At 39.9% G+C, this 13,643-nt stretch overlaps 1 protein-coding gene across 1 annotated transcript; it reads right to left on the bottom strand.

Annotated features, from left to right (window-relative positions):
* Positions 1–337: 337 nt before the first annotated feature.
* CXCL13 (C-X-C motif chemokine ligand 13) lies at positions 338–12,740 on the bottom strand. The gene is made up of 4 exons (XM_040420469.1): positions 12,674–12,740; positions 8,847–8,979; positions 5,424–5,502; positions 338–520 (listed from the first exon to the last, which is right to left on the bottom strand). The coding sequence occupies exons 1-4, from the start codon at positions 12,735–12,737 to the stop codon at positions 512–514; spliced, it is 285 nt and encodes a 94-aa protein (XP_040276403.1). The 5' UTR covers positions 12,738–12,740; the 3' UTR covers positions 338–511.
* Between the last annotated feature and the right edge of the window lie 903 nt (positions 12,741–13,643).

The following is a 13,643-nucleotide window of genomic DNA, read 5'->3' as shown; positions in this document are numbered from 1 at the left end:
TATATAGGCTTTGAGCATGCAATTTCAATTCAAGAAGTGTAATCCCTGTATTTTATAGGTTCATTTATTTAAAATTTTAGCTCAAAAACTAGATTTTTGGTCCTTCCAGTTCTGGTGATTTCTTGACAATATGTGCATGTAAATTTAGGCTAAGTGGCATGTGGGAACTCTGCGCATGTTGCACTTTTATTTTTAGGAGGTTTTGTACATATTACTTTCTGTTTGGGTCACAAACAGATTTATGCAATTTTTATTAAAAATGACATTTTGGCATAAAGTTGCATGAAGGTGTGTATAAAGTGCTTAGTGGTGCCTTATTAAAAAATATATGGGTATGGGCAGTTAGTGTAATTTTTTTTTATTGACAATTTAGGTTTTATTTGTACATGAAAGGATTAATGGTTGCTGAGTATATTTTAAAACATTCAGCTTGGTGACCCATTTTATGTGATATGACGATGCATTGGAACGGCAGAAAAAATGTAAAATGTCCTTAGTTCTTGCTCTTCTTTTATTTTACCTTTGAAAAGGAGACAAAAAAAGTTATTACTTTTTGTAATTCATTTTGTGTGATTGTGTGAGTTATTTCTCCTATATTTTATTATACTATGATGCATTATAGTTAAAAGGATTTTCCAGTATTTTTTTTTTTTTTACTGATGACCTATCCTCTGGATAGGTGATCAGTATCTGATCGGTGGGGGTCCGACACCCGTGACCCCCGCTGATCAGCTGTTTTGAGAAGGCAGAAGTGCTAACTCTTGCAGCTTACCAAATAAAACGCCATACCATGTATAGTGGCTTTGCTTGGTATTGAACCTTAGCCCCATTTACATGAAGGGGCTTAGCTGCTCCTAGGCCACGCAATTGATGATGAACGTAATGTCACTGGCCTAGGAAATAGTAGAAAGAAGGCCGCAGCACTCACAGGAGCACTCCTGCCTTCTCAAACAGCTGATCAGTGTGACACCCACCTATCAGGTACTAATGATACTATCCTTTGGATAGGTCATCATTATAAAACTCCTGGAAAACCCCTTTAAGTCCAAGAGTAGGAAATTCAATCTATTAAACCAAGTGGCACCTTGGGAAATCTTATTCTCCCTACCATTCTACCAACCTTCATTTCAACAGACTCCGCTTTCCCTGCTTAGAAATAGGCCGATTGATGCTTTGGATACTTACTGGATTACATTTCTAAAACAAAATTAAACCACATATATATGCCATACCAACTGTTTGAAAAAGTGCAGGTAACATGTATGAAATTAATGTTTTTACTCATTCATTAACTTAAAGGGGTTATCCCATCTTAGACAATGGGGGCATATCGCTAGGATATGCCCCCATTGTCTGATAGGTGCGGGTTCCACCTCTGGGACCCGCACTACAAGGAGAACGGAGCAGAGAAAGTTTGAGGGCGCACTGCGCATGCGCAGCCGCCCTCCATTCATTTCTATGGAGCCGCCAAAAAATAGCTGAGCGCTGGCTTGGCTATTTCCTCGGCCCTATAGAAATGAATGGGAGCAGTGGCCGCGCATGTGCTCCCATTCACTTCAATGGGAGAGGTGGGAAGCTGCGCCTGGTGGTGGAAGGACCCCGGGAAACCTGGGGTCCTCCAGCCGCAACTCTCCCCGGCTCCATTCTCCTTGTAGGTGTGGGTCCCAGAGGTGGGACCCGCACCTATCAGACAATGGGGGCATATCCTAGCGATATGCCCCCATTGTCTAAGATGGGATAACCCCTTTAAGTTAATGAATGAGTAAAAACATTCATTTCATACATGTTACCTGCACTTTTTCAAACAGGTGGTATGGTATATAAGATCCTGGTTCTAGTAAGCAGAAGCAGTGCTGGATTATGTAAGTTGGATACAAGCACTAGGAAATACTGGATAGACAGTTTGGGGGATTTGGGGCTCTTGGAGCTCAGACCCACAGTAATCATAATGTTATGCCATGTCATTGCGATTGTCAGAACCTCTACTGATCCACCAGAGGTAGCAACACTAATTCAGCACTGCAGTTCCTTCACTGCCAATCACTGTGCAAGGAGCTACAATATGGCCCCCATTCTGTATTGTAGTTCCCTGCACTGCAGGGTGTCTGGTAGTGCCACTGTGCATAAGAACTGCCATAGGGACAGTTTTCAGGATCAGTGGGAGTCAGACCCCCACCAATATGTATGTTGTTGCATATTCTAGCGACATCGAATAAAGGGTTTATACAATAAAAGCACAAAGTCTCTGTATAGGGAGTAAGTCCACTCAAGCGTATCAAATCCCAAGACAATGTGGGTAAAAGTCTAATAAGTAAAATGATAAGAAAAAGGATTGCGCTGCAAGGGAGGATTCTTTTGGATGTTCCTATTATATTCTCTTTCTTATGTTCGGAAAAATCTTCAGTTAAATGGACCACATTCAATCAATATTCAACAGTTGCATGGAAACAAAGATCACTTGTAATGCGCATAGAGAGACCGGCGTGTCTTCAGTCAGGGAGCTCTAGTTGTAGGGTAGGTAAGGACCAGGAGCCGTCAATTCAAAAGATCCTTGTCTGAACTGTGATCCTACCAGGAGAGCGTCACTTCGAGATGTCACCCGTCTCACACTTCCATAAAGCTCGACAAAGAAGGCGCAGAAATGGTGAAGTACGTACCAGTGGTTGCAAATGAAAAGGGTTTATTGTACTTACAAAAACACAGGAATAAAATCGTGTTAAAAACAATGTTTGCTGCCCGACCCGGGTTTCGCCATAATGCTTCGTCTGGGGCGTTGATTGTTGAGTGGAAACAGCTGAATTTAAGTTCACACAGGGTACCTCCCTCCTAATGTGCAGCACCGTGACCACTCAACATATTTTAGAACTTTTAATTGTGATACATAAAAAAAGGGATGGAAAAAAAGAGCTACCAGGTTCCAACTACACATGCAAAATCGGACATTAGCGTAAGGACTTAATGACAGGAATACAACAGTTACAGGACCTATAATGCCTCATATTTTAAAATCGCTCACTTCTTTCTTAGTGCTTAAATTATACATTGACATCGCATTCTATATTCAAACCATGAGGTTGAATTGTATTAAGCAGATACATCCACTCTACTTCCCTCCTATTTAAAATTGCAACAAAATCTCCTCCACGTATTGGATTGTGGACTGTCTCGATCCTCGCAAACCTTTTCATGACCATGTGGGAGAGAGAGAGGATCGACACAGTCTTGAATAAGAATTTAGAAGGTGGCCAATTGATAGTTTGGCGAAGATATATCGATGACTGCCTTCTCATCTGGCTTGGTGAGAGGGAGGGTCTAGAAACCTTTTATAGCAGACATCAACGTGAACCAGTTCAATCTCAAGTTCACTAGCCACATTAGTTCCATCTCCGTGGATTTTCTTGATTTAGTCATTTTTTTAGAAGACAGTAGGCTGAAAACTAAAAAATTCTTTAAAACTGTAGATGTGAATACCTACATTGGACGCAATAGTTGCCATCATCCCTCCTGGCTCAAAAACATACCGAAGAGCCAGTTTCAGCGCATTTCTAAAAATTGCACTAAAACAGAAGATTTTAGGGAACAGGGTCAGATGATAAAAGAAAGATTTTTGGAAAAAGGGTATGAGGAAGAATTTTTGGACCATTGCAGAAAGGAAATAGAAGAAAAACGCGATGGAGACAAACCCCCAAAAAACAAAAAGGGAGATCAGCCAAAAAAAGACTTCAGGTATAGTTTTTTGACCCAGTATAATAACAAAAACATCATAAATAAAAATTGGCACATATTAAAAAATGACCCTGTCCTTAGTAAGGAGATCCCAGACAAAACCCCCATAATTTTTAGGAAAGCGAGCAACCTGACCAACAGGCTGGTCCACAGCGCCAGTTTCGCAACAAATAAAAAACGCATGGTAACAAATAAGAGTAATTGCAACCACTGGTACGTACTTCACCATTTCTGCGCCTTCTTTGTCGAGCTTTATGGAAGTGTGAGACGGGTGACATCTCGAAGTGACGCTCTCCTGGTAGGATCACAGTTCAGACAAGGATCTTTTGAATTGACGGCTCCTGCTCCTGGTCCTTACCTACCCTACAACTAGAGCTCCCTGACTGAAGACACGCCGGTCTCTCTCTATGCGCATTACAAGTGATCTTTGTTTCCATGCAACTGTTGAATATTATGATTGAATGTGGTCCATTTAACTGAAGATTTTTCCGAACATAAGAAAGAGAATATAATAGGAACATCCAAAAGAATCCTCCCTTGCAGCGCAATCCTTTTTCTTATCATTTTACTTATTAGACTTTTACCCACATTGTCTTGGGATTTGCAGCGCTTGAGTGGACTTATTCCCTATACAGAGACTTTGTGCTTTTATTGTATAAACCCTTTATTCGATATCGCTAGAATATGCAACAACATACATATTGGTGGGGGTCTGACTCCCACTGATCCTGAAAACTGTCCCTATGGCAGTTCTCATGCACAGTGGCACTACCAGACACCCTGCAGTGCAGGGAACTACAATACAGAATGGGGGTCATATTGTAGCTCCTTGCACAGTGATTGGCAGTGAAGGAACTGCAGTGCTGAATTAGTGTTGCTACCTCTGGTGGATCAGTAGAGGTTCTGACAATCGCAATGACCTGGCATAACATCATGATTACTGTGGGTCTGAGCTCCAAGAGCCCCAAATCCCCAAAACTGTCTATCCAGTATTTCCTAGTGCTTGTATCCAACTTACATAATCCAGCACTGCTTCTGCTTACTAGAACCAGGATCTTATATGCCATACCACCTGATTTTTCCGAACATAAGAAAGAGAATATAATAGGAACATCCAAAAGAATCCTCCCTTGCAGCGCAATCCTTTTTCTTATCATTTTACGAATAAAGGGTTTATGCCATGACTGTTGTAAAAAATTAAAATCAGACATAAATTGTACATGGCAATCTCTAACAGATCTAGAACCACCCTTGTACCTTAGATGGAACCAGAAATCTCATTCATTGCTTCAGTTGTTCTACTAGGTTTATTGTAGGCTCAGGGGTGTGTCCTTTCTGCTGTAGCTCCTTCCCTGTAACTGCGACAGCTTCTAAGCTGCTATGGCTGGTGTCAGTTGAAGGTTTAAACTGAGCATGTGTGACCTCCTCAGTGAGGTGGACAAAAAATAAGAAAAAGCAGGTGGCGCTATATGCATACGTTTTATTGGATAGCTCAGTGGATATGCTAATTTTTTATTACATGCAATTACAAAAATATTCAGATCCAGGTGCTGATTTGAAAAATGAATATTTTTCATGGCACAACCTCTTTAAATAAGTATACCGGTAATTAGTTTTATGCATGTGTATTTTCTGATCTATAAGCATTTGATGTGATTATATATTATTTTATGTGATATATATGTGTATAACCTTACCTTTTCATTTAATATCTCCACTTTAACCCATTCAGCTTTTGGATTCACACACACAATATTACTGTTCTTTAGAAAAATGCTAAAATGGAATTAAATGGAACATGATAAACAAAGGGGAGAACAAAAGGAAGGTATTACCATTAAAGAGTTCTTTTACTTTACATATGTGGAACTGTGGAGGACTGTACATCCCCTCATGCCTGTATAATTAGTACCAGTCATACTTGAAATTACTCTGTGAGGAATACTGATCTTTATTAGTAAATAATATACCCAATGCTGGCAAGAATTCTCAATAACTAGAGTCTAGGATTATCTCTACAGCAAGTAGTTGAGGAGCCAACCCGGAAGGAAGCCATTTTAGATTTAGTATTCACAAATGGGAATTTGGTATCTGATATTACTGTAGGGGAAAGCTTGGGATCTAGTGATCACCAGTCAGTTTGGTTTACTATAAGTACAGTGACTGATTCACACCACACAAAAACAAAAGTTTAACATTTTAGAAAAACTGACTTTTCTAAAATTAGATTAGTGGTATACGAGTCCCTATCAGATTGGAACAGTTTCAATGGAGTCCAGGAGAAATGGGACTACTTAAAAGTGGCACTATTGAAGCCAACAGAAAATTGCATTAGGCTTGTCAGTAAAAGCAAAAAAAGGAAGAGACAGAGACCACTGTGGTACTCAGCAGAAGTGGCTAAAATCATTAAAAACAAAAATATAGCATTTAGTAATTATAAAAAAAAAAAAACGAGGATGACAGGCAAATTTATAAGATTAAGCAGAGAGAGGCAAAATAAGTTATAAGAGCTTCTAAAGCACAGGCAGAAGAGAAAAAAGGCGATAAGACATTCTTCAGATACATAAATGAAAAAAGGAAACTAAAACAAGGAATTACCAAATTAAAAACAAAAGGTATATGGAAGAAGATAAAGAACTAGCTGACTGCCTCAATGAATACTTCTGTTCAGTTTAAAAAAAAGGAAAATTAAGGAAAAGGACCTCAGTTAGGGAGGAAGACTAATGAATCTGTTGATGCATGTATCAGAGGAAGAGGTTCTAAGTCAGCTGTCTAAAATTAATACAAATAGGTCACAGGGGCCTGATGGGATACACCCAAAGCTATTAAAAGAGCTCAGTGGTGAACTAGCAAAACCATTAACAGATTTATTTAACCAATCACTGGTAACAGGAGTCGTCCCAGAAGATTGGAAATTAGCAAATGTTGTGCCCATTCACAAGAAAGGTAGTAGGGAGGAATCGGGCAACTATAGGCCAGTAAGCCGGACATCAATAGTGGGGAAATTAATGGAAACCATACTGAAGGAGAGGATTGTGGAACATCTAAAATCCCATGTATTGAAAGATGAAAAACAGCATGTGTTTACTTCAGGGAGATCATGTCAAACTAATCTTATAGATTTTTTTGATTGGGTGACTAAAATAATAGATGGCGGAGGTGCAGTAGACATCGCTTATTTAGACTTTAGTAAGGCTTTTGATACTGTCCCACATAGAAGGCTTATCAATAAATTAGAGTCTTTGGGCTTGGACTCCCATATTGTTGAATGGATTAGGCAGTGGCTGAGGGACAGACAACAGACTGTTGTAGTCAATGGAGTATATTCAGACCATGGTCTTGTTACCAGTGGGGTACCTCAGGGATCTGTTCTGGGACCCATATTGTTTAATATCTTTATCAGCGAAATTGCAGAAGGCCTCGATGGTAAGGTGTGTCTTTTTGCTGATGACACAAAGATTTGTAACAGGGTTGATGTTCCTGGAGGGATACACCAAATGGAAAAGGATTTAGGAATACTAGAGGAATGTTCAAAAATCGGGCAACTAAAATTTAATGTTGATAAGTGCAAGATAATGCACCTGGGGCGTAAAAACCCAAGAGCAGAATATAAAATCAGTGATACAGTCCTAACCTCAGTATCTGAGGAAAGGGATTTAGGGGTCATTATTTCAGAAGACTTAAAGGTAGGCAGACAATGTCATAGAGCAGCAGGAAATGCTAGCAGAATGCTTGGGTGTATAGGGAGAGGCATTACCAGTAGAAAGAGGGAGGTGCTCATGCCGCTATACAGAGCACTAGTGAGACCTCATTTGGAGTATTGTGCGCAGTAATGGAGACCATATCTCCAGAAGGATATTGATACTTTAGAGAGAGTTCAGAGAAGAGCTACTAAACTAGTACACTGATTGCAGGATAAAACTTAAGTGGTAGCTGCAAATACAGTGAAGGAGTTTAAGCATGCATGGGATAGGCATAAGGCCATCCTTCATATAAGATAGGGCCAAGGGCTATTCATAGTATTCAGTATATTGGGCAGACTAGATGGGCCAAATGGTTCTTATCTGCCGACACATTCTATGTTTCTATGTCAGGGTTGGACCTTCCCACCATAATACCAGTGGATCTTTCAGTAGACATTGGTTCTGACAAGGTCCAGCAGCAGACAACCCAATTTTGAGGGGATGTTGGAGCCAATCATTTGCCATTAGGGTCTATTTTATTCACAAATACCCTATTCAATCTCATTATTGATCCCATGTGTACAATGATTACCAAAAAGTTTACAGTTAAAAATGGCTGTGCGAATGTTCTATATTTTTTAAGAATGGGCTGACTCTGATACGGAGTAGGGTGTCTTTCTCTTCTAGACCAAGTTGTTCTATTATGCTGAAAATTACCGTCTGATAGTTACAGTATACCATCTCTTTGATCAAGGGTGGACTGGCCATACATCCAACAGGGAAATTTCCCAGTGAGTCGATGCCCAATGTGCCACCTATACCCTTCTCTCTGCCACTGGCCTGGTACATAATGAGCAATTAACGGGAGAATCAGGTATTCTGCCAGCTACTGCACATTCCCTCCTAAATTCAACTACTGTGTCTGGCATCTCACCTCCTAAGCCCTCTACTCCATATCCTTATCAGAGACAACTGGAAGAGGAGAACAGAAAATGGTAGCTATTGATGGCCTCCACAGAGGGGCAGTTTTTGGGGCAGTATATTATGCTGTACTGTGGTGGTGATTCTGCTGGGACAGTATTTTGCACTATGGTATTGCTGACCCAACCTCCTTGTGTTGTCCCACCTTCTGTCAATTTGGCTCTGCCTACAACATGGGGGCACTTTTAGTTTTTTATTCCAGAGCCACTTTAAGTTCCCAGTCCACCCCTATCTTTGATTCCACAAATCCCAAGGTCGATCTGTGCCTTGGATACCCAACAGTGTCCTTAAAATGAATCTTATTTCCTAGTAATCTACACACAAAATCCAATACAAAACATTCCTTCATGATAATGCATATTATGATTCTACATAACAATATGTTATTTAGTTTACAACCCATTGCTTAGAATTTTGACATTTTGAATGTCAAGAAAGACAAGTCAATGTACTCACATGATTTCTTTTTTTCTGCAATTTTGTGTTTCATGCAAAACTTTAACATGTTGAAACTGTTCACGTGGAATGGCATTATTGGTTGTTTTTAAACATTTGCACCTTCTTCTAACAAATCTGCTTTCCCAAATGCCTGTAAAGTATAAGATAACTTATAATCACCTTTGCAGTAAAAAAATAAAAAAATCTAGTCTGGGACAAAGCAGAAATTTTGCATAGATCAGTTGTGGTCCTACCGCTGGGGACCCTGTACCCTTTGAGGCCCCCAAAATGATCAGAGCAGCATGCTAGGCATCTATTTATCTGTACAGGAGTTTAGGGACTCCCATAGAGGTGAATGGAATGGCAGTTTGCATGCCAGACCTGCCGCTCTGTTCATTTTGTGGGGTCCCCATTCTTGTGATTGGTGGGGTCCCAGTGGTAGGATACCCACTGATCTAATAGTTAACATAACTTCTTACAACCAGAATACCCCTTTAAGCTTTGTTTTAATTTAGAAACTGGACCGGAAGCAGAAGCAAGAAAGAAGCAATATATTCCCCAATGTCCACCGCCCTCACCACACATACGCGCACACTCTGCTGAATGGAGTTGTTCAGAGGCAGAATGATGACATATTGCCTTGTACAAGAAGCAGCTTTTTGATATGCACTGTGCTTTACAGTGGGCTTAAACATTTCTAGGAACATCCTTCAAAGCAGATTATACTCGTGGTTATCTTGATATGATATTTAGGATCTATGTAGTGATAAATCCATTCATACAGCTAGACCTGCTTGCCATTCAATGCCCTGGAAAATCTTGACAACACTATGCAGTTGCATTGGTGACAATAGATTACATTGCCCTGGTACCATATGATGGATTCACATAACGTATTTTTCGCCCTATAAGATGCACCGGCCCATAAGACGCACCTAGGTTTTAGAGGGGGACCTACGAAAAAAAAATTTTTCATTATACCTCAGGTCAGACCACCAATCAGACCCCCAATGTTAATCAGACCTCAGCTGACAGCCCCAATAAGACCCCCAATGTTACTAAGACCCCAATAAGACCTCAGATCAGACCCCCCAATCAGACTTCAGCTCAGACCCCAATGTGAATGACCCCCAATTAGACCTCAGATAAGAGCCCCATGCCTCTTATCAGCCCCCAGTAGCCTCATTTCAGCCCCCAGCAATGTTTAAGCCCCCATCAGCCTCATATGGGTTAAAATAAAAAAAACACTTACCTCTCCTGCTCCAGACGCCACCGTTCCTCTCCTCCAGCGTGCTCTGTTTTCTGGCTGTGCTGTGAAGGCTGCGCACAGCATGAGATCACAGAGCGCAATCACGCTGTGCGCAGCCTTCACAGCCGACAGCCGAGGACCAGGAAGCGGTTAGTACAAAGCCTTCATTGCTTCCTGGCCCTCCGGTACTAATGAGCGATTCCATAATGGGGAAAAAATGCGTCTTATGGGGCAAAAATACGGTAATGTATCAGGGCAGTGTTTTGTGTAATTTATATAACCAATATGCCCCCATCGCTGGCCCTCAGAGGTTTTTCATAATGCCAGATCAGCATTTATTTATTTATGAACTGATAAATCTCCAGTATTGTAGAATACCGAGCTGGAATTGCTAGCCAGGAGTCTGTAAAAACAAAGTAAGAATCCCAGTGACAAATCATCCATGCTGTAGCACAACTAGAAAGATTTGTTATTCAGGGTCCCGGCAAAGCAGGGTAACAAAATAATGATTATAAAGTCCTGACAAAGTCCTGTGAGATATTTTAGCACTATATAAAGTAGTAATCTGGATTATAACCATATGGAGCTGTAATAGACTGCGGAATACTAAGTCTACTAAAATAAATGCCACTCCTCACTCCTAAATAGTACCATAGCTAGGCAGGTTTGTCTTTCAGGGTCCCAGGAAAGCTGGGTTACAACTATGTGGAGCTGTAATAGACTGCAGAATACTAAATCTACAAAGATAAATCCTCCTCCTCATGCCTAAATAGTGCCTGAACTAAATACATACTGCTAATTTCAGCTAGATCAATTGTGTATTTTTATGAGCTGGTAAAGATTACTGTTGAAAGTTATGCTATCATTTAATTTTTAGATCCCAAATTATTCTCTAATTAATTTAAAAACCCAAAGTACCATCTGAATCCCAGATTTTTATTTTTTTTCATCCACATGTATTGTGCTGTAAACTGTTGAAGATTTTCAGTGCACAATTTGCTCTGAAAGTCTGTGAAAGTTCCGTCACATCTGAAATCACCCCTACTCTGGCGATTTTGCGGCCTGTACAGAGTAGAAACTTGTCACAGTTTCAGACTGTAAATGGATAAGCTGTATGGGCCCAGCTTCCCTGTTGGCAGAAACGCACCACCAATTAGGTAAGGTAAGGTGACTACGTCTGGCATTACCACCTAGGGACAAGTGGGAACGGCAGCAGGGCTGTGAGCAATGAACATTTCCATTGTCCTCAGGATGGTAATACAGTTGAATGCTGTGACGGAATTCTGCAGTGTGTTTTGTTACTTATGTCTTTTGTTATGCAGTGTTGCTTTTATAAGAAAGGTTACATTTTAATGGTAGTACTTCCTATGATTTGTTTTACTCCTTGACTCTCATTATTTGTGAATCAACAATATGACAGCTGCTAGGTCAGTACTATGATTCCCAGTTTGTAATTTATATATATATATATATATATATATATATATATATATATATATATATATAAAAACATCCTCCCCCTGAAATAAAGTATACAAATGTACATTGTACAGTATCCTAAAATTATATGGGTAGATTTATGGCAAAAATATACTGGATATGTCTCCATATATGGACATCTCAATATATAAAGGTGTGTATGTTTGCACAATATACATATGAATTGATCTGCAGAGAATAAAAGACTATCAAATTGTTTACTTCCCTGTTAAGAAAAGTAAATGGATTATTACGGACTGTTTTTGTTCTTGCAGCATATTCATGTCTCCCTAGCCATCTTCCCCATCTTTTTCTGAAATTTGTTATGCATCATAAATTGTTTTAGGATTAAACAAAAATAAAATAAATTATTAAATTAAAAGTAAATAAAATCAGCATTTGCACAAGATTCTTTTTTCTTGCTCTGTGTAGGAACCATACATTTTTTTTTTCCAGTTGGAGAGAGATTAGAAAACCTTATGTTCTTAAAAAAAAAATACACAAATGTCCATTACTTCAGTCAATTATATTATGTACTTTCTGCTATCAGTCTATGATTAACAATTCAGCCTGGCTAAGGGTACTTTCACACTAGCGTTTATCTTTTCCGGCACTGAGTTCCGTCATAATGACTCAATACCGGAAAAGAACTGATCAGTTTCATCCCCATGCATTCTGAATGGAGAGAAATCCTTTCAGGATGCATCAGGATGTCTTCAGTTCAGTCACTGAACGGCGTTTTGGACGGAGGAAATACCGCAGCAGTTGCCAGAATGCCGGATCCGGCATTAATTTACATTGAAATGTATTAGCGCCGGAATGCAGGATCCGTCCTTCAGGTCTGTGCATGCGCAGACCGGTAAAAATTTGAAGAAAACTGATCCGTTTGTCCGTATGACAAACGGAGAGACGGATCTGTTCTTGCAATGCATTTGTGAGACGGAACCGTATCCGGATCAGTCTACAAATGCTGTCTGTTTGCATGCAGATTGCCTTATCTGGCAGGCAGTTACGGCGACGGAACTGCTTGCCATATCAGTCTGCCGCAAGTGAAAGTAGCCTAATAAGAAGTTATAAGTTAGTTAAAGCATAAATTAATAAAATAAAAAAAACTCACCGTATGTGGTAAAGAAGCAATGCAGAGATATAAGGACCCACAGCAAAACAAAGTTGCTTCTCATCTTGACTTCAGACCTGTTGTGACTTGGTAGTGATCCTATAAGCCATTCTTATGTAGTGACAGCATGAAAAGGGGAAATGACGTAACTGGCAAACGATAACCAAAACAAATTTACATGATGGACAACTTTATCACAATTACAATAGAGGATATTGTTCATAAATATATTTCCTTCCAATTAAAATTATTTTTGTACTTTCTTAGTCTCTTTAACAAAGAACATATTACCTTCTATAACAGACTGCCATAAACAAGTGACTATCTCCACTACAGGTCTTTATGCCATGAAGGGAATGTGTCATCAGAAGATGACCTATTTTTTAAATCATGTTTTTATGTTAAACCAACTTACCTCCCCCATTTGCTTGCGACGTGCCGCCAGCCTCCATCTTTCTTGAAGATCTCAGCCGAAATCCCATGTGGCGCGAGATTTACATTTAGATGCCGCAATCATGTATGAACGTGGCATCTGAGGGGTACAATGACGGGGGGCGCTATCGCAGCTCCCTGTCATTGCACCTGCTACTTCAGCCGAATCGAACTTTTAAGAAATTTGCTCATCTCTATTAACTATTTAAAAACAAAATTTCCATGTCTTAATCTAAAAATGTATAGATCCTGCAATTTTCAGGCTGGCCGCGAGGCCTAACATATGATAAGACTTCCTGTCTTTTGAGAGCAGTTACATGAGCCATAGACACAACAAGCAGGAGCTGATGCCATTCACTAAGGGTACTTTCACACTAGCGTTTAAGTTTTCCAGTATTGAGTTCCGCCATGGGGTCTCAATACCGGAAAAAAAACGCTTCAGTTTTGTCCCCATTTATTGTCGATGGTGAAAAAACTGAACTGAACAGAACAGAATGCTCCAAAATGCATTCCGTTCCATTTAGTTGCATTTCCAGAC

Source organism: Bufo bufo, chromosome 2 (genome assembly GCF_905171765.1).
Source record: "Bufo bufo chromosome 2, aBufBuf1.1, whole genome shotgun sequence".
In the NCBI taxonomy this organism is placed as follows: Eukaryota; Metazoa; Chordata; class Amphibia; order Anura; family Bufonidae; genus Bufo; species Bufo bufo.
The sequence above is the reverse complement of the archived record's forward strand: the minus strand, read 5'-3'. Positions and strand labels throughout refer to the sequence as shown.